Source organism: Mastomys coucha, unplaced genomic scaffold (assembly GCF_008632895.1).
Source record: "Mastomys coucha isolate ucsf_1 unplaced genomic scaffold, UCSF_Mcou_1 pScaffold5, whole genome shotgun sequence".
NCBI classification, from domain to species: Eukaryota; Metazoa; Chordata; class Mammalia; order Rodentia; family Muridae; genus Mastomys; species Mastomys coucha.
In genome coordinates this window covers 29,708,040-29,734,109 of record NW_022196911.1, presented here as the reverse complement: position 1 = coordinate 29,734,109, position 26,070 = coordinate 29,708,040, and the positions used below count along the sequence as shown (strand labels likewise).

The 26,070-nt window shown below is 46.3% G+C and overlaps 1 protein-coding gene across 1 annotated transcript in view; it reads left to right on the top strand.

The window, feature by feature from the left end:
* Positions 1-26,070, top strand: part of Dock2 (dedicator of cytokinesis 2) — a 416,864-nt gene that overhangs the window by 387,990 nt on the left and 2,804 nt on the right. Inside the window, exons 41-49 of the mRNA XM_031350584.1 lie at positions 1,267-1,408; positions 5,417-5,498; positions 6,596-6,680; positions 7,392-7,478; positions 15,651-15,827; positions 17,129-17,212; positions 22,566-22,703; positions 24,499-24,626; positions 25,375-25,543. Coding sequence (XP_031206444.1) covers positions 1,267-1,408; positions 5,417-5,498; positions 6,596-6,680; positions 7,392-7,478; positions 15,651-15,827; positions 17,129-17,212; positions 22,566-22,703; positions 24,499-24,626; positions 25,375-25,543 — 1,092 coding nt within the window. The remainder of the gene's footprint in view (positions 1-1,266; positions 1,409-5,416; positions 5,499-6,595; positions 6,681-7,391; positions 7,479-15,650; positions 15,828-17,128; positions 17,213-22,565; positions 22,704-24,498; positions 24,627-25,374; positions 25,544-26,070) is intronic.

The window sequence follows — 26,070 nt, the reverse complement described above, 5'->3', positions numbered from 1 at the left end:
AAAGTGAACCAGAAGGAAAAATGACACCCTTACTATCAAAGTAATTTTGATGCTGTCCTGTATCCCCCAAACGAATTTTTGGGACATGCAGGGCCCCTGCAGCATCCTTTCTAATCAGTATCTTGGTGGCTGCTCTTAGCATGTAGCAGGTTGGATTTTGATATACATAGGACTGCTTCCAGTTTGTAAGTCAGGAAGATGCCAGGGACATGGACAGATCTGACCCCAGAAATGACCTCGGTTTACAGTGTAGTCTGCTAAGTCTCTTCCTGTCGCCAGTCAACATGGAAGCCACAATGTACTTACAGGAGACACTGCCACGAGCAGATGTGGGGTAGGTGTGGAGAGAGCATCCTGGGTGGAGTGGTGGAAGCTGCTCAGGCCTGTTTGCCAGTCAGACTCTCCTGACCACATGGTAGGAATATTCCTGGGATGACTCCTAGAGACTACACTTTAGCCAGTCTAAATCTGAACTTTGAAGATCCCCAGCCCCTCTAATGCCCAGATGTCTTGGTGCTGCACATCCAGGTAAGTAACAGGCTTAGGGTTAGACAGAAGAACTTAGCTGCCGTTAGACTCAACGAAGATGGCGCAGACATGGTCTGGAATAGGTTTCCTACTTTCGTTACCTAGACATGTGAGGCCTTATGATGCGATCCTGTGGAGGCTTCTCAGTGTATTGTGGGATGCTTTGCCACATCCCTGGCCTCTTCCTTTACTGCCAGGAGCATCATCCCCTTTAGTTATGACAACCAAAAGACGAGATGAACGGTTCCAAGAATCGTCCATGTCCCCTACATAGCTCAAATCACCCCATCACTTATGTTCCAGAGGAGGCTAATGTGGTCAGAGAAAGGTAAAGAAAATGGCTGCATAGGTCAAGGCCAGGAGCCAGGTAATGAAGGGCCTGGATATTGGTTCCTTTCAGCATAGGGCTTTAGGCCTCGTGGCCTCATTGAAGGGCAGCTTTACAGGCATGTAAATGAAGTGAGCGGGACATGGTGAATTATCCTCAGAAGCTTGTTTGTAGTTTCTCTGTCAGCATCCCTGGCCTTCCTGCCCCTCAGAACTAGGCCCCTATGAAAGCAGTGGTGAGCCCAGCTAAATCAGTCCCTACTTCAACTGGTGAGAAGCTGAGAGGAGAAAGACATACCCCAAGCCTTCCATCAGCCCCAGGCTCATTTTGGATGCCCCTCAGCTCTGCTTGAGTTATATGGCCTGCACACCCAGGTCCTGGTGTCTCTGACAGGTGTCCTTTCTCTGCAGAACAAAGTGTTCATCTACCGAGGCAAGGAGTATGAGCGAAGAGAGGACTTCCAGATGCAGCTTTTGAGCCAGTTCCCCAACGCAGAAAAGATGAACACAACCTCTGCCCCAGGAGATGATGTGAAGAATGCCCCAGGCCAGTGTATCCTTGGAAGATATCTCAGCCAGAGGGTTGGCCATAGCTTTAAATGAGAGCCACTTCAGAGCTCAGAGCTGACACCAGAGTCTCCAAGTATGGGATCCAGAAAAGTCATCTCAGTCATACTGTTCCTCTGTAACTGTGCGGTTCACATGTATACACTCAACTAGCTGTAGGCTGTAATGTACAGAGGGGGAACGTGAGGTCATTATACTGTATACTGTGTGGCAACTAACTATATATGGTTTGCCCTCTTAGGCACCATAGGTCATTTTGAGATTGCTTAATATATATGGGAAGTCATGTAGCTATTATACACATCTGGTATAAATGACATCCCGGTGTTCATGGAGAGGCACATCTCATGGGTGAACGTAGCTCTTTCCCTAGTCCTTTTTTTTTCTCATCATGAATACCCTCTTAAGTGCCTGGCTTTACATCTGATTTTGTACAGGGTTTACACCCAAAGTGGTCTGCCTTCCAATAGGTACAGAGTTGCTATAATGCTACAAGACACGTGGATAGCTAGTGACACCACTATATATTTATTATAAAAGCATGACCCATGCCAAGAGGAAGGCATGCAGGGTGCTGAGGCCAAGAGACACTGATCCTTGATGACAAAATTTGCATCAAGTGGCTAGAGCTTAGTGTTAGCAGGGGAGATGGCCCAGACGAAGGAGGGCAGGGAGCACTGTGCTGTGTGTAGATGCCTGTCCCAAGGACTGAAAGGACTTTATATTACCAGTGGAATAAAGCTAAAACCATCCTGAGCCAAGGCTGCCCCAGACCCCACCTGACCCAAAAGTCTCACTTCCAGCTCCCAGGTCTCTCTGCCACTCCATTTAATTTCTGAAATAGGCCTGCTTGTCCTTCCCCACTTCTGTTCCCTCTGTCAGAATGCTATTCCCTCAGCTCCTTAATCCACTGGTTTTCACTCTTCCAGCTTAATGGGGATGCATAGAGCAGAATTCAGTGACAGGAGCAGGGGCTGGGTGGGCACGCGTGCAGCATAACAGCCATGGAACAAGGCTAGTGTCTTCATGAACGATGTCCTGCCATAGCAGGAGGTAAGATCAAGGAGGCAGGGGACAGGTTGAGCCTGGCTGTGGAGCCTGGGGAACCTGGCTTCATTTCCTCAGCTGAGGACCCTTTAGCACAGATAAAGTTACAGCTTTTTAAAGGGGGGTGTCAGGCTCCGTGGCTATTCTGCTGGAAACCTTAATCCAAATATTTTTCCCCTTGGGTGATAAATATTCATCTGTGACCTTTTCATTATGCCTGCCTACCCTTCCTGCCTGCCCTCCACAGCCATTTGTAGAAGAACATGCAACTGGTGGCTGCTGGCTGGATCAAAGGCCAGTTTGGTTACATATGAGTCCCGGATTATTACTAAGGCTCCGATAGTGGAACCCAGGTATTGAACAGCTGGCCTTTTGATGTGGTACGGAAGAGGGAGCATGTGTCCCCCTATCCCCTCCATGACATTATATTTAGGACCCTGTGGTCTGGTTCAGTGCTAGGAGTAAGCTGGTAAATCAGAGAGAAAGTGCTGGCATTTGTTAGGTCTCTTCAGGAGACACAGTGCAAACATTAGTTCCTTAAAGCCCATAGAATGTTCTAGAATGGTGAAAATTTTTCATATTTCACTGAGGGGAATACATGAGGCAGAGATGAAGCAATTTGCCTAGGATCGAGAAGGTAATTAGAAAAGGCTCCGGGAGTTTTAAATGCCAACTTCTGTCTGTCTTAAATCTATGCTCTCTTATACCATCCTTTGTTTTTTAAAGATTGGGACCAGAATGCTATTAGCTGTTTTCTATAAACTTCACATGTAGGCATCTTTCCTCCCTTTGCCACACAGTAAGCCTCTGAGATGAGCCTATCATACTCTCCATTTTGCTACTAAGGAAACTGAAGTGCAGAAAGCAAATGGCTTGCACAGAGCATTGGTGAGAACCCAATGGAGTGAGGATCTGAACTCAGGCCTGCCGCTTGCCACGACCTGAAACTGTCAACATTGCCTTCTTACCTTCTACTGTCAAAAAGTCAACAGGTGGTTTGGGAAAGTGACAGGTCTCACTTCTTCTCTAAGGTGTCCAAGATAGCAGAAGACACTTAGATCAAAGGTCTAGCAGAACTCTACTGCTGCCAGCCCATGCACCAGGCATGGAGAGTCTAGTTAAATAATTTGAGAGTGCCGATGTCATAGATTTGGAGTTTCCTCTTGGATGAGCGCCCACAGCTCAGATCAATATACACGGCATAGAATTGTCTCTAAAAGAAGTGTTGGCAAACCTTTCTGTAAAGGTTAGTCTTGAGAGCTTTGTGCTCCCTGGTTACAACTCCTTAGCTGCTGTCCCTGTGTGTAAGCAGTCACTGATCGCCACACGTATCTAGTAAGCAAGACCATGTTCCCACAAAGGTTTGTGTATACACACTGACATATTGAATCATGTATCACTTTCACTTGTCGCAGCTATTTGAAAATAGGCCATCTGTGCTTAACTTGTGCTTGCCACAGAAATGGGCAGTGAGATGGTCAGGGCCCATCACTGTCTGCCAGTCCCTGTCCTCAGCTAGGGTGCTCACCCTGAAGGGAACGGTCTCCCAGCTCAGGCTGCCTGATTGGGATTTCGGGGCCTTCCCAAGGATTGCAGCTATGTTCCCAGTGAAACCGGTCCGATGAGTTAAGTGCTGTTTTCTCACTGAGGGGTCCTTCTTCCATGTGGAAGGACCCTTCAGGGTGAAAACTGTCAACGCCCAGTGTGCTAGCACAGAGGAAATTCATCCAGGGGAAGCATGCAGTGAAAGTGGTAGGAGCCATGGAGGAGGATAACTTTTGAGGTTGTGGTTTGGGTAGGAGATGAGGAGGAAATCATTTGAATGCCTGAAGCAAGAGATGGGGGAAAGAGAAATGGAAAACAGGGAAAGGAAAGAAGGGGTTGATGAAAGAACACTTCCACATAGTTTGATATGACCAGCTTAATATGAGCAATGATGGGGCTAGAATAGGAAAAGCAAAGATCCAGTCGATAAGCCTTGCCAGCCCAGCCTGCATCCTGTACACTGTGTCAGACATCACTAATCAATCACAGAACCCTCCTTCCAACTTTTTCTTACTTTCTGCTATAGGTCACCTCTTTGCGACTATCAAGAGTGGGAGGACCAGAATAACATGTTTGCATGTTCTCCATCAATGTGTCTCTCAGACTTTATCATGCATGGATATTATCTCAGGATCTTTAAAAGTGCAGGCCCTGACTCAGAAGTACTGAGGAGGACTGGAGATCCACTATGTATAATAAGCTCTCAGATGAAGGGTTTTTTTTTTTTCCGTTTCTTTTTTTTTTGTTGTTTTTTTTTGTGTGTGTTTTTTTGTTTGTTTGTTTTTGTTTTTGTTTTTGTTTTCGTTTTAGCAAGGTAATTTAGAAGACAGGCTGGTCTTCCATTCTCATGAGCACACAATTTCCCCCAGATTATCCAGGGGGCTGGGATTCTATCATTAATGCCCCCATGGTGGTTTGTGTCATTGTTTTAAGCATAGAGTTAAAAACCCTAAATTTAAACTTCTGATCTTTCCTTACAAGCTGTGTGACCTTCAACAAGTGGCTGGGCTTCTCAGAGCCAGCAGGAACAGTTGAGGTTAACTATGGCATGTAGTGAAATTAGAGAGATTAAATGATACCATGGGAAGCTGTGCTCTGTAATTGATAGCCATCCATTCATTAGAGGGCATTATTGTTAATACTGGTGATTAAGAACTGCTAAGCAACTCTGTTAGCTGGAGCAGGGCTCTGGGATAGTGTTGCAAGGTGGTAATGTTGTAAGCTGATAAAGCCCATTACGTGCTCATTGGTCGTTAGGACCTTGTAGGAAGCCAGGAACTTGATTATTGAATAAAAGCATTGTTCCAGAAGGACCGACCTAGAAGCTCTCAGCTGGCTTCTGTCACATTTGGAATTCTGTGGCCAACAAACACGTTTCAGATCCTTAACCTGGATGACATAGACATCCAGTGTTTCACTGTGCAGCCTGTCCTGGATGAACACCCCAGGTTCAAGAACAAGCCAGTGCCTGACCAGATCATAAAGTAAGAGCCACAGCCCACTGTGTGTGGGGGGAATGGAGAAAACCCTAAGAGGCTGAGTTGGTGGCAGGATAGGCCCCTGTGCCTTTCTCCTCAGCCAGTCTATCCCTGCTTTGCCTTTTTGGAAAAGAATTGCCCCCATTTACCTGGGCTATGTCTATAATAAGGCTAAAGCCAGGGATAAATAGGAGGAACGGCTTGGGGTGTATGTGGCTATCTTTGTGTACAGCAAGTCCTCAGTATGCACCAAACTGAACTGATGTGGGAGCCTTCTCCTCGGGCTGACCCAAGGAAGCAAGTAGTATGGATCGGCAGGTGACAGAATGGTGGAAGGATGGAACAAAGTGGCCCTGGGCATGCTAGGCACATTCTCCCAAAGGATCATCCTTTCAGCCCTTGGTTGGGGGTTAAGATGGATATGTTCTCACAGTAATTAGGTTAAAGTTAGCAGCATGCAGGCAGGCATCCATTGCTTCATATCAAACTGCACAGTCAATAAGTAGGCTATGAGGTGGGGGTTTGTGGGGTCCTTGGCTGTACCACTCCTTATGGGTTCTTCCCTCTGGGTAGACTGGGTAGACCAGTGACAGGAGCTCCCTAGGAAGACACAGCCTCTCCAAGAGCCTCATGCCAATATCACCCCAAACAGATGCAATGCAGAGTGGATGGCAGCCTCCCTCTCCATCTTGGTCAGGCATCTGTGGACAGGGGCACCTTCATAGCTACAGCAGTGCCCTGTTGTCAGTGACCGTGGATCCTCCCCTGCATATTCAGAAAAAGTGGAGGGGGATGTCTAAGGTTCCTAAAGCAATCCTTGGAGGTCACCCTGGGGATGCTTAGCTTGGTGCTTAGGTATTCTAAACCCTTCAATGAACTGTAGAAAATGACGACACAGGCCACTGTTAGTGCATGAGTGCCAGAATTGCAAATGCCCAGGGTGGCTTCTAAATCACCCGGCAACCCTGTGCAAATCACTTTTTGTGAAATCCCAACTCAGACCTTGACATGCCACCACCAGGGCCGTGCCAGATCTGATGTTTAAGGTTTCAGTAGCTGGATGGCATGGCTTCCAGAAACTTCCATTCCTTTCTGTCTTTCAGCTTTTACAAGTCCAATTATGTGCAAAAGTTCCACTACTCCAGGCCTGTGCGCAGGGGAACGGTAGACCCAGAAAACGAGTTTGCTGTGAGTATACCCCTCCTCAACCATCTTCAGCAGGCAGAGCATACCTCTGCCAACACAGGTGGGAGCAGCTTGATCCAGAGCCAGGGAACAACCACTACAGGGACATCACAGATAGGCTGACATGTCTACTGGGTCTTCTCATTTTTGAGGTTTGTAAGATGTAAGAGGGCTTCCTGTCAGATGACCTTGACAGCCAAGGATATTTGTGCATTTCTGGGAGGCTGAGGTGTGGTTGAAGTAGCCCTCAGACACATGCATTGTAGAGCCTCAGTATTTACTGAGTAAATGCTGCCATTGTCCCAAGCGTCAGTGTCCTGAATGCATATTTCCTAGCTTGGACTTGTCATCTCTCCTCAAGGTCAAGGCTGGAATGAGGAGGTGACTCCAAGTTTCCCTCGGCTCTTGGCCCGTGTTTCTTAATATTTTTAAGGGTTATCATCCTTTGGGGGAATCTAATGAACACCGTGGACTCTTCCCCTAGATCACACAAATGAACACATTCAAAATTGACTAAGAATTCAGACTGTAAAGCCAGGTGGAACTGACTCGGCCTAAGTCCAGGGAGAAATTAAACTAACTGTTAAGAATTCCACAGGGGAAGGTGTCCCTGTGTATCTGGAAACTGCAATATTTCTTCTCCTCTGGGTGCATGGGAGGCCACCAGGGCCAGGAGTAGCAGATTTCATAAGATCCTTGCTCTTCTTCCACCAGTCCATGTGGATTGAAAGGACTTCTTTCTTGACTGCCTACAAGCTGCCTGGCATCCTGCGCTGGTTCGAGGTAGTTCACATGTCTCAGGTGAGTTTCAAGAAGTCATGACAGTCCCTCTCCTCCTCTGACGGACAGGGCACAGCGAGTCTCAAGAGGCCTCTTTGACATTGTAAAAGAGACAGTTTATGTTTAAGGTCCTATAGGAATCCCAGAGTGGGAAGTGACCAGGGCATATGCTGCCAGGGTATCTTTTTTAAATTGCTAGGTAACTTTTTGTTACCTAGTAATAAAATGTTCTCTAGATACCTGTAATGAAATCAGTAGATGAAGAACAGCTTTGTAACGGGGACTTGGGGGAGGGGAAAGAGATGCAGCAGGCTCTGGAAGTCTATCCACCTAGTTATCCCCTCCAAGTTCTCCCATCCTGACCCTGAGACTGCAGTATAGAGTGAACCATTTTCTATTGGGATAGACTGAGGCTGAAAGAGGAAATATTGGAAAGCCAGAGGCAGCTGGAATCCAGAAATCTGAGCCCCCTTTTATAGACAGCAGATGTATATTTTGTTCTCTCTCTCTCTCTCTCTCTCTCTCTCTCTCTCTCTCTCTCTCTCTCTCTCTCCCTCCCTCTCTCTCTCTCTCTCTCTCTCTCCCTACCTCTCTCTCTCTGTCTCTCTCTGTCTCTCTCTCTCTGTATGTGTGTGTGTGTGTGTGTGTGTGTGGTATGTATGGTGTGTGTGTATGTATGTTTATGTGTGTGGTGTGGGGAGTGTATGTGTAAGTGTGTGTGTGTGTGGTGTGCATATGAGTGTGTGTGTGCTCATGAGTGCTATGATGCATGTATATGTGTGTATGCCAGAGGACAACTTTCATCTCTCCATCATATGTGTTCCCAGGATTGAACTCAGGTCGTCAGACTTGATGGGATGTTTCTTTGTCTGCTGAGCCATCCCAGGAGTGCCAGAACAGAGGTTTTACTTTTCAGCATGCCTTAGTGTCTGTGCCCTCTTGTCATCTAAGGACCATGTAGTTCCCATGCTTCACAGACCAGGCCAGCACAGTTGTGAGAACCCTTGTAGGTGGGAATACATTTGAGATGAGTTTTTATGCATTCAAAAGCCATTGCATGGGCGCCTAACACATGTCAGATGCCTGTTACCTGCAGATTCCGTGGTGCAGCCTCCATTCCAGTGGGGGATCAATTCATAGTAAACACAATAGGTCAGATGATGGTGGTCCTGAAGGAGGAGTAGAATGGGAAGGGTAGCATTAGAGGAAGATCCCCTGTCAAAACGGTCTGAACAAAGACCTTGGAGCAGAGACGAATAGTCCACAGATTTTAAAGAGATGGACTTTTCTTTATCTTTTTCTTTCTCTCTAGTTTTGCTTTTGTGTTTGTTTTGTTGGGGGTTTCATGTTTGGTTTTAATTTAGGACAGGGTTTCTCTGTATAACAGTCTTGGAACTTGCTTTGTCGACCACACTGGCTTCAAACTCACAGAGATACACTGGCCTCTGCCTCCCGAGCACTGGGATTAAAGGTGTGTGTCACTGCACTGGGTTGGAGAGATGGGCTTTTGAATAGAGCAAACAGCTGGCACAGAGGCCCTAGGGTCAGATCATGTCTAAATCAGAACAGCAAGGGGATGGATAATAGTAATTAGATCCCAGGTCATGCAGGTCCTTATGCAGACATTCTGGCTTCTCTGTAAGTAACACATAGCCCAGTGCAGAGGAGGGTCTGACTGATGTGTTCAAGCTACTGTTTTGTCAGCATCCCTCTGTAGTGAGCCCGTAGACCAATAAGCTTGTAGCCTCTATTTCTGAGGCATAGCCCAGGACTTGGAAAAATAGAATGATAATGATGTCAGCAAGAAACATTTATTGAACAAGTGGTAAATTGTCCACCACCATGATCTCATTTAAACTCCTGGAAACCCCAGGGATAGATATTTTTCCCATTTACAGATGGGGACACTGAGGCACAGAGTGAGTTTATAAGTTGTCAAGGTGAGTAAAGAGGTCAAGTTTGGCTTCAACTTCTCATAGTATCCTCCTGGTCTGGACAGCTCTCTTCAGCGTGTTTCATGCATTCTAGTGAGCAGTGTCCTTGAGAGGAAGTGAATGATGTTTTCTTAGTTCACCAGACATGTTAAAAGGTGGTAGTTTCAACAAATGTCCCTCCAGCACTGTGCCACAGGCTTTTACAGTCTTATCTTATGTAATCTCACAAAGTCCTGTGAAGTGTATACAGTTGTATACTGTATGCACAGGACCTACATCCATAAATCAACTGACTGCAAATTGAAAATATTTGGGGAAAAATTGCATCTAGACATGTATAAGCATATACGTTCTTGTTATTTCCTGAACAGTGTGATAAAATAACCCTTTACATGGCATTTACCCTGCATGCACTTGTAGGGTAAGGTCTATGGGAGGATGTATGTGAATGATCTGAAAGTATTGCGCAGTGTTGGAAAGGGACTTGAACACTGGGTTTTGGTGTTCTCAGTGGGCTCTAGAGCCAAATTCCTATGAACACGGAAGGATGACTGGACCATTACCACCCCTGCTCTTGAGGGAAGAGCAATTTCCAGCAGCCATAGCCTCTACCCATTATCCCTAACTGAGCCCATCCCTGGGTTGGCTTCCAAGGCTCCTCTTCCCCAGCTATGCCTGCCAGACTGTAGTAAACTGAGGGAGCCCCTGCTGTGTACCCGAGTCCCCTTACTGTCACTTTTCAAAGTTCTGAGTAGTTCCTAATAGACTACACAATTTTCTGAGTGCTTATTTTCAGCGTTTATTAAGCAAATATTAAATGAATGTTGGGCTGTAGATTCTACTGCAATATGAACTCCAGGAAGGCAGAGGCTTTGTCTGTTAGTCTCTCCCTGCCACTCTCCAAGCCAAGAATAGCCTCATGCCCATAAGTCCTGCTCAAGAATGTTTAAGTAAATCAAATAAATAATTGCTCCTCTGACACCCATGATGCCTAAACAGTTACCTTACATTTTCACTTCATAGTTCTGAAATTAGGTGAAAGCAGACATCATTCTACACTGACTTTCTTCATCCTGCTAGCTTCTGTGATGGTTAATTTTGACTGTGAATTTGAGTCGCCTAGGAGATCAGTTAAGGCAAATTTCTGGGTGTGTCAATGACACTATTTTCAGAGAGAATTAGCCAAGGCTCGGAGACCCATCATCCCACAGTTTGGGGACCTAGATAGAATAAACGAGAAGGGGTTGGATGACTCGTTCCAGTGCCAGCCTTCCATTTCTATGCTTCTTGTCTGATGTGTTTATAGGGTATTCCATCATGCCTTCCCCTCCATGATGCACTGAGCCCTCTGAAAATGTGAGCCAAAGCAAATTATTCCCTTTGCTTGTTTCATGTGTGTCTGTGTGCATGTGTGTGAGAGCATGTCTGTAGGTATTTGCATGTGTGTATCCATGTTGTCAAAGGAATGCAAATAAACCTAGCACATCTTCTGGTGAAAGATATTGGGAAAACATCCTCAGATTGAGTGTAATAGACTTGTTATTCTTGGCCTCCATTATCAATTTTCAGAATGTTTCAGACACAAAGGTTTTCTTTTTTTCTAATTTAATTTATTTTATTTTTTTAAGTATGTGAGTATACTATTGGTGTCTTCAGACACACTAGAAGAGGTCATCGGATCCCATTACAGATGGTTGTGAGCCACCATGTAGTTGCTAGGAATTGAACTCAGGATCTCTGGAAGAACAGTCAGTGTGATGGGTCAGTGTGCTGACCCATCTCCCCAGCCTGATACAGAGAGATTTAATGCCTGGCTTTGTGACTACATTTCTAAGCATTTGTTTTCAATATATGAACTTGTCTCTTATTGTCTGTTCTTTCCCTTATGTGGTCCCATGACCCCATCTGTCTTAGTTATGGTTTTACTTCTGTGAACAGACACCATGACCAAGGCAAGTTTTATAAAGGACAACATTTAATTGGGGCTGGCTTATAGGTTCAGAGATTCAGTCCATTATCATCAAGGTGGAGACCATGGAAGCAAGCAGGCAGTCATGGTGCAGGAGGAGCTGAGAGTTCTAAATCTTCATCTGAATGTTCCTAGCAGAATCCAGACAGCTAGGATGAGGGTCTTAAAGCCTATACCCACAGGGGCACACCTACTCCAACAGGGCCACACCTTCTAATAGTGCCACTCCCTGGGCCAAGCATATAGAAACTATTACACCATCTCTGTGTGTCTAAAAGGGTATTTTAGGATGAAGTTTCAGAAAAAGTCTTGCCTATTTGTTGGGGACTCTACCTTGTCGTCAGCCCTAATGTAGGAAGGAGAATGACAATTCAGCTAGGCCATGGGAGGACAGTGTGATATTAGAGGATCATTTATCTCTTCATCTCAGTTTACAAATTAGGGACTACAAAGTGTGGAACCCCATAGCTGCAATGGATGCCAAAAATCACTTGATCCCAGAGCTGTAAACTCAAACCTTTTCCAAGCCCCGTAAGATAAAGTAAATAAAATGTCACATTAGGCTACTAGTGACTGGCAGACGCTGAAGCAAATGCAAGCTGCCAGCTCTCTCCCTACTGAGTTGATGTTAGGGGAATCCTAGTCAGTGTTTGCTGAGTGACAGACCCCTGCAGGCCTGCATGGCCTGGTAATCTTCTGATTCTTTCTTGATCCTTGTCCAGTGTACTATTTTGTATGGGAAGAAGCTGAGGCCATTGGTGAGTTTGAACTGTCAAGTTGATGTTAGTTGTTGATGCCTGTCCCATGCAGCCCACAGGACTCCGGAGTTGGCTCAAGCAGATGACATAAGTGGGGGGTACTACAGCAACTGGAAAGAATGCTGGCTTGCCAGGAATGGAAGTCACTACCTCTTCCCACCCACCTTCATGCTGGTTCCCATGGCATTTTGCCTTAGCAATTAACTATTCCTTCACAGAGAGTTGGACATAAGTTATTTTCCCTGCCTATAGAAACTGAGGGTCAGCTCTGCAAAGATACCAGAGAACTGATGGGGCTAATGGATTCTCATGAGCCAGTTGATGGCAGGCTTGGAGACATAGTCTGATATGCTTGTGATGGAAATCAACTTTTGCAACCAAGAACAGCTCAGTTTCCCTCTGGCACCTATTGTCCGGCCCCTACTGTCCTTGGGCATGTGCAGTGTTAGTTACCTTTATAATCCTGTGATAAAACACCATGACCAAAAGCAACTTATGAGTTTCTTTTGTTTGTATGATTCCAGAGAGATAAGAGTCTATCATGGTAGAGAGGCATGGCAAAAGGCAGCAGACAGAGTAGCAGGAGCAGGAATCAGAGAGATCACATCTTTAGCTGTAAACAGAAAGCAGAGAGAATGAACTAGAAGGAGCGCAAGGCTATAAACCTTCAAGTCCCACTCGCAGTGGCATACTCCTCCCAGAGAGTCTGAACCACTTTCCAAAAGAGTGCCACCAACTGGGACCAACTAATCCAAAGCCTGAGCCTATGGGGGTGTGTGTCATTCTTACTAAAACCACCACAGAGCATCACTTTACATGTCCTTGAGCTTATGCACAGACAGGCATCTGAGGTAACTCTAATTGGAGCCATCTCTGCTGCCTGGCTTGTGATGAGTATTTGTGATGGTTTTGATTTTGATTTCTGCTATCAGCAGCTGACACCCATGGCTCCCTCCAAGAGCAGCACCCCAAGTTCCACTCATAGCTAAGCTCTTGCCTTTCTCAAATGCCCATCCGTGGACAGCCAAAGCTCTTCCCGCTCAGCCTCTGTTTCTGACAGCTATAATGAGAATTCAACTCTTTGGATGCAGAAATAGTCTCAAAAGTGTACAGGCAAGCCAGTCAACAAGCTTTACCATTTCTCTCATGACTTGCTGCAAAGGCGGTGTCTTCCAGACATGTCTAGTCTGTTGTTGGCATTTGGATGAAGTACTGCACTCCTCGGCTGGGGGCTAGGTTTTCCTTAGAACTCATTCTAGACCTCAGCCTTGTGAAGCTCCCCAGATTTGGCTTGCATGCAGGACACAAACTTGGACATGGGTCAGTTTAATGCAATAGGTCAGGCAGTGTTCTCTTCCAGTTCATACTCTAAGTAATTGTATACGTGTACGTGAGTCAGTGTGCCTGTATTATGCAGATGTGGGTATAATTTGGATAATGTATCCAAGTTCAATATAATTTGAATAAGATGAATATAGATGCTCCCAAAAAGTCTGAATGTGAAATATTTGTCCCCAGAACAGTGCTGTTAGTAGATGAACCTTTAATAGGCAGAGCTTTGGGGAATTTCTTAGGTTAAGGATTGGGAGCTCCAAATCTCTCACTTTCTCTCCTGGCTTATGATGTGAGAGTCTACACTGATACAACCTTCCCACCACTGCATCTGCAGCCTTTACCTGAGGCCCAACCCAGGGACTTGCCTAATCTCAGACTCTGACCTCCAGAATCATAAGCAAAATAAATCTTTTTTTTCTTATAAGGAAATTGGCATCTGTTTTTAGTTGCACTAGCATGACACTAACGCTATATAGGTGACAGGAAGATAATGGTAGTGATAATGGTAGGAAATCTGCTCCCAGGGCCCTCTCATGCACAAGTGTCCATCTCTGACTTAATTATTTTTCTGTTGCTGTGGAAGAGACACCATGACCAAGGCAACCTATAAGAAAACTGTTTATTGGGGCTCACAGTTTAGATGGTTGGCCCTCGTGACCATTATAGTTGGAAGCACAGCAGCAAGCAGGCATGGTGTTGGAGCAGTAGCTAAGAGTTTACATGCTGATCTGCAAGCTGGAGGCAAAGAGAAGAGCTAGCTGGGAATGGTGTGGACTTTTGAAGCCTCAAAGCTCATCCCCAGTGGCACACCTCCTCCAAGGCCACACCGCCTAATCTTTCCCAAACAGCTCCATCAACTAAGACTGAGTATTCAAACATATGAGCCTATAGGGACCATTCTCATTCAGACCACCACAATCACTGAAAGCAACGCTCAGAGAAATGGTTGGGGAGGCTGTGTTAGGTCAGCAATTATAGAAATAACTTCAGAGTGTGGCTACAGAGGCTGACTGCTCCTCTCATACATGTGGTAGGTCAAGAGGTGGAGACATTTCTCAAGAACCGTGCAGTGTCAGATATTGCGTTGTCTCAATTAATCTTCACAACATAGCCAACGAGGCAGGCACAACATCACCATCATGGTAGACATGATAAATTTAGCTCCCTTCCTCCAGGAAGGTGTCTCCAATTTCTTGCCTCTTCCCTCCCACCCTTTCCCACCAGTGAGCTTCCCATTTCAGAATAATTGTTGTGTCTTGTCCTAAAATTCATATGCATTAATGACAACGCTTCCCAGTAGATTTCTGAAGTAGGCTTTCTTACTCTAGTCTTACCAGTGAGTCAACCGAGGCTCACAAAGGTGAGGAAACTTGACCCTGCATCACATGGGTAGAAAACCACAGAGCTGAGATTTGGCACTCGCTGCTCATTGTACCAGGTGGTGGTCAGCAAACTGGGGTCTATGGTCTGCCTTTCTACGTGCTTCGGCTTTTGTGAAGACTGTTTGGGGCAGCCACACTTTCCTGTCCAGTTTTCCTGTCTGCTGTTTCTGCTCAACAGTAACGGAGTGGAGTTGTTGCAGCTGAGCCCATCTGGCCTGCCAATCCGAAAATATTTACTCTCTGGCCCCATTGCAGAGATATTTGCTGACCTCTAGTTTAGTTTTGACTCTGTAAGCTTCTGCAAACTTCGATGTTTGTCTGTTGTCATTAATACCACTGTTTATCTTGGTTTCTGATGTGTGGGGGAAAGTTTCCTGCCATTTCATTTTCTCTTGAACTTGTGGTCTCAGGGCCTGATGTGCACCAGGCTGGGTGCTCCTAGAGCAAGCTCTCTTGATTTCTCTCACCAGTAGCATACACAATTGCTTCCAACTAGTATGTGATGAGTCGGCTTGATGTGTGCTTTACCCAGTTAACTGGGAGAGAAACCTTCCTGGGCATATTCAACCCCTGAAGTTCTAGCAGAGCCGGCCACTTCCTGCCTGTATTTCCCCAAAGAAATCCTTTTCCTCTAAGTAGAAAGCCAGCCAGCCTGTCCTCGGCCAGCAGACAGCCCCCAGAGCTGACTCAATACCCTCAGATCCTGCTGCAGCCTGGGGAGTAGGGGCTGCCTTTGAGTTCCTACCCTAGTGAAATCAATAGCAATGATTCGGTCGGTCTTACTAAGGCTCGTCTGTCAATCTTGTTTTCAACAGAGCACAATCAGTCCTCTGGAGAATGCCATTGAAACCATGTCCACAGCCAACGAGAAGATCCTGATGATGATAAACCAGTACCAGAGTGATGAAAGCCTTCCCATCAACCCTCTTTCCATGCTCCTCAATGGCATCGTGGACCCTGCTGTCATGGGAGGCTTTGCCAAGTATGAGAAGGTGAGAGACCTTGGAGCTTATCCCCTGTACCCATCCTTGCTTGATCCCAGATGGACAATTAGATTGGTTGGGCATCAGGTTTCAACCTGAGCTTCAGTTTCCTTCCCATCCTGATTCCACACCTGGATGAAGAAGAAGCAATTTCCCAAGGTTGTCTATTCCCTTGGAACCTCCAGGAAGCTCTGTCAAGGAAAGGCTCAGAGGTGACTACAAGTCACAAGCCATGACAATGTGGTAAACCCATCCGTCTCTTGTACAGAAGTTTTGAAATAACATAGACATAGAGAAAGAAAAAAAAAAAAACCTCAGAATCTAAACATGTAGAAATTTGGGAGACCAACTCCATAGGCCCAGGCATAATCTAGATGTGCAAGTCAAGGAGTCCCTTTAGGAAGCCCCACATATTTGGGTCCAAGACTGTGTATTTGACCCTCCTGATGTAGGTGGCCAAAAGGAAATACCACCAGTCATTTGAGTCATAGTAGGAGCCCCTATTGGAAATGGCAGTGTGCCAATAAGGACTAGCATGACTTAGAATAAAAAGTTCTGAGCTGCCTTCCAACTGGCAGAGCCTGAATGAGGGATGAGCTCCTCTTTCTGCAAAACCTCACTGTGTGTTCTCTGTGTTTTGTCACTTGTTGGTGCAAAGGCAAGAACGTCTCAGTGTGCATCAGTTCAGAGATAGTGATAACCATCACCCAGTCAGTCCATTTGGCTACCCTCACACATCTGTAGTCACCCTTTGCATAGCCTCCAGAGTGATCATATGATACGGATGGGAACTCTGAAGAGAGGAGAAGGGAGGAGTGGAGGAGCCATGAGGGAGACTGGGAGGCAGGCTTGAACAAGCACCAGGGGACGTTCCTCACTCATCTCTCTTCCTCTAGCAGTGATCCCCTGAGCCTCAGGCTCCCTCCCAAGCTCCCTAATACAGGAATCCCTGTTCTAAGCCTCCAACTAACTCAAGTCCCCAGAATTCCAGTTCAGTAAAACCCAGCTGAGAATGTACGTCAAGTTCCCCATTCAGAACAGTTTCCATGGGAGCTGCTGCTGGTCCTGGCACCCCATGGTACCAGAACTTCCTTGGAGTCTGCAGCCTGTTTCTAGTGGGTGCTGATGTGTCTGCAGCCGCCAGTAAAAAAAAATGTAGCAGTATCAGCTATAGCAAGATCCACTCCAATGCCTGGGTCCTTGAAGCTTCGCTCACATCAAGTTTTCTCTCAATGCCAGAGATTGACCATGTGTCCCACCTGATAAACAAAATGTCCTAAGTCCCCACCTGTCTCCCACCCCCATCCCAGGCCTTCTTCACTGAAGAGTACAGCAGGGAGCACCCAGAGGACCAGGACAAGCTGAGCCGCCTCAAGGACCTGATTGCGTGGCAGGTAAAGCCTCACTGGGCATGGGAGCATCCATCCAGGCCCCTCTCCTTTCCCCAGTTCTCTGGCCCTCTGCTCACTTGGCCAGGGCTGACTCTACATGACCTTCTGCTCTTCCCCTCCATCCTCTTCTGATACTGGATGGCACCTGAGTCAGTTCACCAGGACACATATTCAGGACACCTTACCCTTGGGTGTTGCCTAATGCCTGGCAGCAATAGATGCTGTGCTAAAGGTGGTTGAGCTTTTTTCTTTGATGTGAAATTCAGGCGTTAGCTTTTCACAGCAGGGCTCAAATGAAAACCATCCCCCCCCCCCCCCCCCCCCCCCCATCCACCACCAGCTTGCACCAATCAGACAATAGAAGGCTTGCCCCTCCCCCACCACCCCCTTCCTTGTGAGGCTGACCCAGTTTGTTGCAGATAGTGTGCAGATGGATATCAGGTTCTGTAGATAATTGAGGCCTTTGTTGGACTGGCTCACGGTCAAAGGGTCCACATCTGCCTAGCTCGGCCAGATTCCAGCCGGAGGACCTATTATTTATCTGCCTCTATATCCCGTCTTGCCCACTCTTCTTCCCCATCTCCTCTGTGCATCTGTCGCAGCTCTTAGAAGCTCTTTGCTTCTCTCCTCTCTGTCATTTGCCTCCTACACCCTCACATCTTCCTCCCCTCTCTGCCTTTTCTTTGTCCTCCCTTTCTTTTTTATCTCTCTCTCTTTCCTTCTCTCTCCCTCTCTCTCTGTCTCCCTCTCTCCCCCTCTTTCCAAAGAAGAAACAATCTGCTGGATCCCTCCTTTGGGGGCTTTCAAAGAACCAGATCTTTCCTGCTTTTAGCCCTTTGACAGTCTCCTCAGACACCTGCTGGTCTGGGCTTTTTGCAGATGGTGCACTGTTGGACATAGGAGGGGTAAGATGGTAAGGAGTGAGCAGAAGCCTGGGGTTGCAGTCTGCAGGGATGCTGCCCACCCACCCCTCCTCCCCACTCCTTGCCAGTCATCATGCAAAGGGAGGTGCGCTTTCCTTGGTAGGGAGTTTGGTTACTCCAGGGAAATCAGGGACTGAGAAGTGCTGGGTGCAGACTCTTTTCTTAAAATAAGTATTCCTAATTCAGGTCCTTCCCTGCCACTGCCAATTTATGCAAAGTGAGACTTTAAAAACCAAATGCCAAGCGAGCACTGCACACTCGCTTGCTTTCCCTGAATGCATTAGGTGTGTCTGGAATTTTCTCTCTGCTTCCCACTCTGTGCCATCCATGAAACTTAAATATTTCTCAAGTGTCTCCATCTTTCTGGGACCCTCTGTATCCTTTTAATACTTAAATAATGGCACTTCCCTGGCCAGCCAGTCTGAGAAGCAAGAAGGCTGGCTGAGTGGGTGCGTCTGGAGCATCCAGGGAGGACTACCAGGTCTCACATACTGACTTTGTGCTGCTAATGGGACTCTGCCAGGACCCTGTTTTCATCTGGTTAGTTCCCCGAGCCTAATCCACTGCCTTCAGAGAGTGGGGCTTAGTCTTGCGGAGCAGTTGCTGCAGGCTACACCTTCTAAGAACATTCTTAGATCCCCAAGGGTCTGAGCTGATTAGAAGGGCTCCACATACACTAGAGACTGAAAGCAGCTTGCATTAGATGCCGCTGCCTCTAAGGTTATGAGGCACATTTGGGCAGCGCCCCCTAGTGTCTACCTCTTCCACAGGATGGCCTATGGCTCCCAAGGCCACAGGTTACAGAGGCCATTTGATCCCAGAGGAAAGTGCCCTGAGCCATGCCCTCTCCTACTCTGCCCAGGATCTCTAACTATGGCACGGTCGTTCAGACAGCGCAGTCCTGCTGTGTAGGTACTGTGGTGTTCTTGTCATTACACTCAGCAAATCAGCTTGTATGTTTCGCTTCCATCCACTCACAAAGCCCTTGTTTAGTGAGCCCACACTGTGTCCCAGGCATCATGCCAGGTAACACAGAAATACGGATGGGCAAACCTGAGCCCGTCCATTAGAGCTGAACTCCAGGGAGAGCATTGTTTTGTAAAGCCACATGAACACTGGGATTTTTCTAAAGACTCGAAAACCTTAGATTTTAAAGGGAAATGAGAACTTTTGCCAAACCAGAGAATGCTAAAGTTTCCAATATGCTGTCTGTATCAGAATCTGTAGGTTTCAAGATTGGGATCTTTCTAGAGGTTCCTTGTAAAGATTTGATTGCATGGGACAGTGTCTACACTATATTATTCTCTCAAACTTTCTCTTGTGAAACATTACCTATAGGAAGGTGCATACAAAACTATGGCTCCTTGGTTTAGTACGAAGCATCTATGGTCATGCCCCCCACCACCACACACCCCCTACATGTGAAGGCTTCTTCTGGTGCCTCTCAGGCCGCCTGTGGAGTACTGCAGTCATTACCAGCTCTCAGCTGGGCCGGCCACTTTTCTGCTCTTATAAGAATGATTTCCTAGCATTTTAAAAGAGCTCCACTCCCCAAGCATGCATTCGTAGGCCTCATGGTTTGCCCTGGATTCCTGCTGACCTACATATAATTAGAACCACCATGGCCAGATCTCTGTGTCAGCTAGGCTTGTGAAGTTTGCGCCTTTGGTTGCACCTCGCTATCATTTTTCCATGCTGTCTAGAAGTCTATATAGACTGCTCTTATAGTGATACCAAGTGCATTAATTTTTGTGCTCATTAGAATTAGGTTGGTTTCAACTTAGTTGGGGCTCTTGGTTGTCTCTTCGTTGGGTGTGTTTAGACCTAGAAATGCTTGGCCTTAACACAGGAGAAAATGTAGCTTTAGTATCTATTGCTAAATGTCTATCAGCAAAGGTTCATTTATCAGCATCATATACATCCTATTATGTATCCAGCTTCTTTTACATATCCTTAAAATTCACTAGGTTACTGCACATATCCAAGAGTTGACTTTCTCTAAATTTTGCCTTGTAAGTATATAGCATAATACTTACATAATATATCCATTTATTGACCCATCCTCCTGTAGGTAAGTGTGTGTGTATACATTCTGTTCCCTCAAGGTACATGTAATGGTAGAATTACTGGTTCTTTTTTGTTGTTGTTGTTCAGCCTTCCTGGACATAAGAAACAGTTTACCAAAGTGTCCATACCAGCATCCCTGTCTGCCAGCAGACCTGAGAGAGTGAATCCCTCTCCATTCTTACATAAACACGTACATAAACACTCACATAAGACAAAAGTTAACTTTAAAAATTATTACAACCATATAATGTTATCCCTTGTGATCACAGTGGGATAAACATACATACATACATACATACATACATACATACATAGTGAGATAAGCCTCAGAAGCTATACGCATAGATGGAGACTGAGTGATGCACTTTTAAATAAATGATGGATCATTGACAGTGTGAGGAAAGACATTAGAACAATCCCTTGAACCGAATGAAAACTGAAGTATAATGTGCTGAAGCCCATGGGATTTAGCAAAATGTCTATGGTAAAAGAGTGGCAAGTTCAAATGGGAGAATGTGTATTCCGATGCTCTGATGGAGTCTTCTGTGGATGTTAAAGTCTAGCTGATCTGTAGTTTAACACCCAAAGGTCTTTGATGGCTTCTCTTAGTCTGGTTAGCATGCTCATGTGTCACTGAGCATCTACTGTTGCTTCCTCCTCCTCCCCCTTAACACGTTGAGATTGATGCTAAGCTGACCAATTTTCTGTCTTATCCAAAGTGTAACACTAAAGCTATGCATGCATTCCATTTTAAATCTTACAATATTAACTTTATGTAAACTCTTTTGGTAGTATTTTTAACGTAACACCTTAAGCTATCTCTAGGTTTTCCTCCACATTCATCTGTCCCCTTTTCCCATGTTCTCTATCCTGCCTGTTAATTTTGGTCCTGTCCCCTCTGGGTGAATTTCCTCCAGCGCCTGGTGACCCCTGCAGCTTCCTCCTAATTTCTAGTGAGGCTAATTGGAAATCAGCATGCAAGGGAGAAGGCTCTGTCAGCAAGGTGACATCATTGCCTGGCAACTGAGTGACCCACATGTTTGAACCTACACACCTACATGGGACACTTACACTCTCTAGGAGCAGATTCCTCCAAATGTTTAATGGGAAGATAGTTGTGGTTACTACACTGAGCTATCTGGGCACCATGCAGTGGGTATTACCCTACCCATAGGCCGCTTTTTTTCATCTGCTTTTTTTCAGTCTGGTGGCAGCTGCTCCTCCTCCTGCCTTTGGGCATGGTAACCCTGAGTCTCGGGTTTCAGGATCTAATTGTTTTATAGGACAAGTCCCTGCTTCTTAAGAAAGTGGAAGCTCATTATACCTAGCTGCAAGGTGAAGTAGTGGGCACCTTGGGCAGGGAACTGGTTCTCAGCTTTCTTGGGACAGCCTTGCCTCTGCCCCCAGTGCCTCCTTCATTCCTAGAAGCAGGATGGCCTCTTCTAACCACCAGCTCCCTCTTCTGCTCTTGGAGGTCAGTTACAGCCTCCAGCTACCTTTCTCCTGCACGTGTTCTGGGCATGTTTATAGCTGAGTGCACATCTCACTGCAGAGTGTATGTCTCCCTGCACCTCTCTTCTCTCAAGATAGCTAAGGGAAGGAGACAGAAATGGCTTTACCCCACCATGGTGGAGATGTTTGTTTCTCTAAAAAGATTCTATCTCCTATCCTGGCTGTCTTAGTTATTTTACCAGAGGGCCGTGCAATTAAGTTTCTCAAACTTTCCTTGTAGCTGTGAGCCCTGCGGCTCTGTTCCTCCCCTTCTAGGTCTCCGAGGTTCCGTGCTCTGACCTCCTTCATGGATAAGACAGACTGCACCCCTCCTCTCCATTCTTCCTACATCTCACGTCTTCCTGAGATGTGGCAACACTTTCTAGAAACTCTACTAACAAAAGAACTTTCTAATACGAGCACACCCATAGCAGCCATGGAAAGTATAATTGGGCCCCGTGGTGTAAGATGGGCTGTGGCCTCTCTTCCCTTCTTGCTCTTCCTTCTTGCCTGGCTTCTTATCTTCATAATTTCACTTTTGTACTCCCGAATACTTTTTAAACAAGACTGTGAGGCAAAGCCCTGGAGAGTCCTCCTTTCTGTTCTCTGAACTCTGACACTTTGCAGATTACTTTGAGGACTCAGACTTCCCCATGTCGGTGGCTTCTAATGCCTGGGACAACCACAATTCCAGGGAAGCTAGAGCAGCTGGGGTCATTGTTCCTCTCCACGATAAATCCTAAGGCTACAGCTATCCCAGGAATGATGTGGGTCTCTGAGCACCTAAAGGCTCTCCAGGAAGAGTTAACAAGTCAACATGAGCTCCTGAGATAGCCCCCAAGCTGAGGCCCATGGCTTGCCACCTCTCTCTTCAGATCCCCTTCCTGGGAGCTGGGATTAAGATCCATGAGAAAAGAGTGTCGGACAACCTGCGCCCCTTCCATGACCGGATGGAGGAGTGCTTCAAGAGCCTGAAGATGAAGGTGGAAAAGGAGTATGGTGTCCGAGAGATGGTAGGAGTGGTCCCTGTGACTGGGAGCAGGGAGGATTGTGGAAATAAGAGCTGAAAGGAAGTGGCAATGGGGGAACCATCTGTATGCCTAGTCCCTCAAAAATCAAACCAGTTAGAATTGGCCCTATGGACCTACCACTTACCCAAGGGACTGTGCAATTGTAAAGGCTACATTAATGAAGCACCTAATATGTGCCTGGCCTTCTATAAATATATATAATTGATATATATTAAATGATTGATATAGGCAGATAGTGACACTTTTAAAGTATAGATATAGATATATATACTTTATACATATATATAATATATGTATAATTTTTTAGATTTGAGGCATTAAATAACTTACCGAAAACTCTATCACAAGTTAATGAAGGCCAGGGTGTGTAGCCAGTCTCCAAAGCCTTGTTCTCCACAGCCTGAAGAAGCTACTGGTCACCACTCAGAGAAAACTTACCTTTCACATAAAATAGAATCATCAAACATCAGAGCTTGGTAGACCCTTGAAAATTGTCTGTCCCAACCCACTTGATCTATAGATACCTAGAGAAGAGCCATAGTTGCAGGAGAGGCCCCGTGCTGAGCCTGGGTCTCTTTTCCTCCAAGCCGAAACAATTTGACTCTTTCCACACTCTTCCTGAAATGCAGCTCTGAAGTTAAACACTTGGATTTAGGCCACACTTCCCAGGCTGAAAGGGCAGTCCTCCCCCAATACCTCCCCTACTTTAGATATCAGCCATAAACTGATATCAGGCCCTAGGAGTGAGACCCCACATTTCTGTATACAATAATTACAAATTTGGGGGACTCGCATCCTCCTTGCTGGCCTGGTATCCCCTGGAACTCCTCGCTTCAATCACTCAGCATTTTCTCAACTTTGTGATGATTTTAAGGCAACAGGCAGTCTGTAGACATTGTACTTCAAATTTTGATCTTTCCAGGTCTAGAGCTGTGTGGTCAAGTACTCTTGGAAGATTCTAGACTAGGACACCCTCACACAACTCTCAGCCATGGGTAAAGAGGCTGCCTGTGGGGTGAGCAACCAGTACGCTATAGTATATAGTATGGTGCTGCTAGCTAGGGTGCTTGGCAGTCCGGGTAGATTCCATGAGTTTTCAGATTACATTTTCAACTTAACAACAGACTTATCGGGATGTAATCTCATCCTCTGAGGAGCTTCTGTACAGAAGCTTTCAGATGAAGATACCAATCCAGAGTAGCTAGATGAGGGATCCAGAAGGTGAGGTAGGAGATGATCCCAAACAGGAAACTTCCATGATGTCAGGACACATTATCCTCTGGCTTATCGGCACGTGATTACCTACCAGGGAGCTCACAAGAGCTTAAGGGCGGAGAATCTTTCCAAAGCTTTCTCTACTCAGCCATGATTGAGTGAATCATTAGCCCCAGGCTGGAGATTCATCTCTGTTCCTTGTCTCCTCTCTGGAGGTTGTGTTGATAATATGTGACTCAAAGTCTCATCCCTGTAATGACAGGGTTGCTCTTTCTGGCACAGGCCAGCCCCATCTCAAGCTCTCTCATTAGCATAAAGAAAGATGGTTCATGAGGCCACTGAATAATAGAGATACTGTTTCCAAATGGGGAAACTCAAGGACTAGTGATTGTTCCCTTGGGCTTGAGGCTGCTAGTGTTTATCCTGCTGCTCTGTGGTCCTGCCAACTGGGAGCTTTGCACTGATGCCATCTGTCCACAGTACCACCCTGCCCAGAGGATGCAGGCTCAGGTTGCAAAGCCCAGCTCCCGTGAATGCTCACCACCTGTTCTCCTACCTGTAGCCTGACTTCGATGACAGGAGAGTGGGACGCCCCAGGTCCATGCTGCGTTCCTACAGGCAGATGTCCATCATTTCTCTGGCTTCCATGAATTCTGACTGCAGCACCCCCAGCAAGGTCACCCCAGAAGGGTAAGTCTTTTCCTGGAGCTTCCAGGCTTCCTTTCCATTCACTTGAAAGCCTTTCCCCAGTGGGGACCTCAGGAAAGTCTTGGATTCATTCAGCCTTGGCTGGTGACATTTTTTTTTAAAGCATCCTGGACAGCTGAAACAGGCCGATGGCTTTCCCAAGAACCCAGAACTAACTGCATCCACCCCGTAACCCCGTCCTGACCTGCTGCTGCCACTGCCACTGGGTTTCTTGTCCATTGATGCAGCCAGCATTCCTCTCCCTGCCTGCACTGTAAATGGTTTTTCCTCTAGGGGGTCCAGTGCTTCCCACATCATTCCCATAATAGCATGACCCTCCCGCACCACCAACATCTTCCACTTCCAAACTTCACTGTTTGCATCATAAGTGTGCTCAAGTGCTCACTGTTCAGGCACCAGGAACACTGTTCCCTTCTTACTGAGCAAGTGGTAGCTCAGAGAAATCGAGAGACTGATGAGGGTCATTCAGCTAAAAAGCAGCAGTGTCTGGATTTGAACCCGGATCTACATTCTAACCAGTTTCACTTCCTTACCATGTCTCTTGACTTTAGTCATCTGATCATTCTAATCTTTATTTTGAATATCTGTGGATATTCAATTTGCTATCAAGGTAACTGATCAGGCCCTAGCCATGCTGTGATAGCTCAGTCAGCACAAAGATCCTCTTAGGTCCTCTGTGTCCCTATCAGGATCTAACTACAGTCTCCACTGCTCCTCCCCTGCCCTTCAGCTTTGACCTAGAGTCAGTCTCACCCAAGACTCCCAAAGTGGAGGAGGAGCCCATCTCCCCAGGGAGCACTCTGCCAGAGGTCAAGCTGCGGCGGTCCAAGAAAAGGACAAAGCGGAGCAGCGTGGTGTTTGCAGACGAGAAGGCACCAACGGAGTCAGACCTGAAGCGGGTGAGCAGAGGTGCTAGGTTCTCCCCAGCTCTTCAGAACATTGTGCCAGGCATACCAGGTCTCCTGAGTGGATGGGCTGGAGCCTGGCCCCCACACTGCAGTGGGTTAAAGGAAGGAAGCTGCCCAATATGAGGTACTGGGTACATTCATCCCCCACAGGCAGGATTTGAACCCAAGCCATCAGACTCTATAGCTTGAACAATTGGTGCAGGGGGAAGCAGCCACCTTGGCCCTCAACCATATATAAAATATGTACAGAATTATTTGTAAATATAATTATATACTGAATAAAATACAACCATATATTGTTATATGTAATAAAGTTATATAATCAATGTTTGGCGAGGGGACCGAGGCCAGAGAATTGTAATGAGTTGTTGGGCAGCCTATGCTACACAGTGAGTTTCAGGGCAGTCCATAGATGCCACGTTAAGTACTTTTCCCTGACCTTTGAGGAGTTATAGTTGCCTTATGCTAAGCCCTTATGGTCTGTTTTATTTATTTATATTTATTTTTATTCGTGTGTA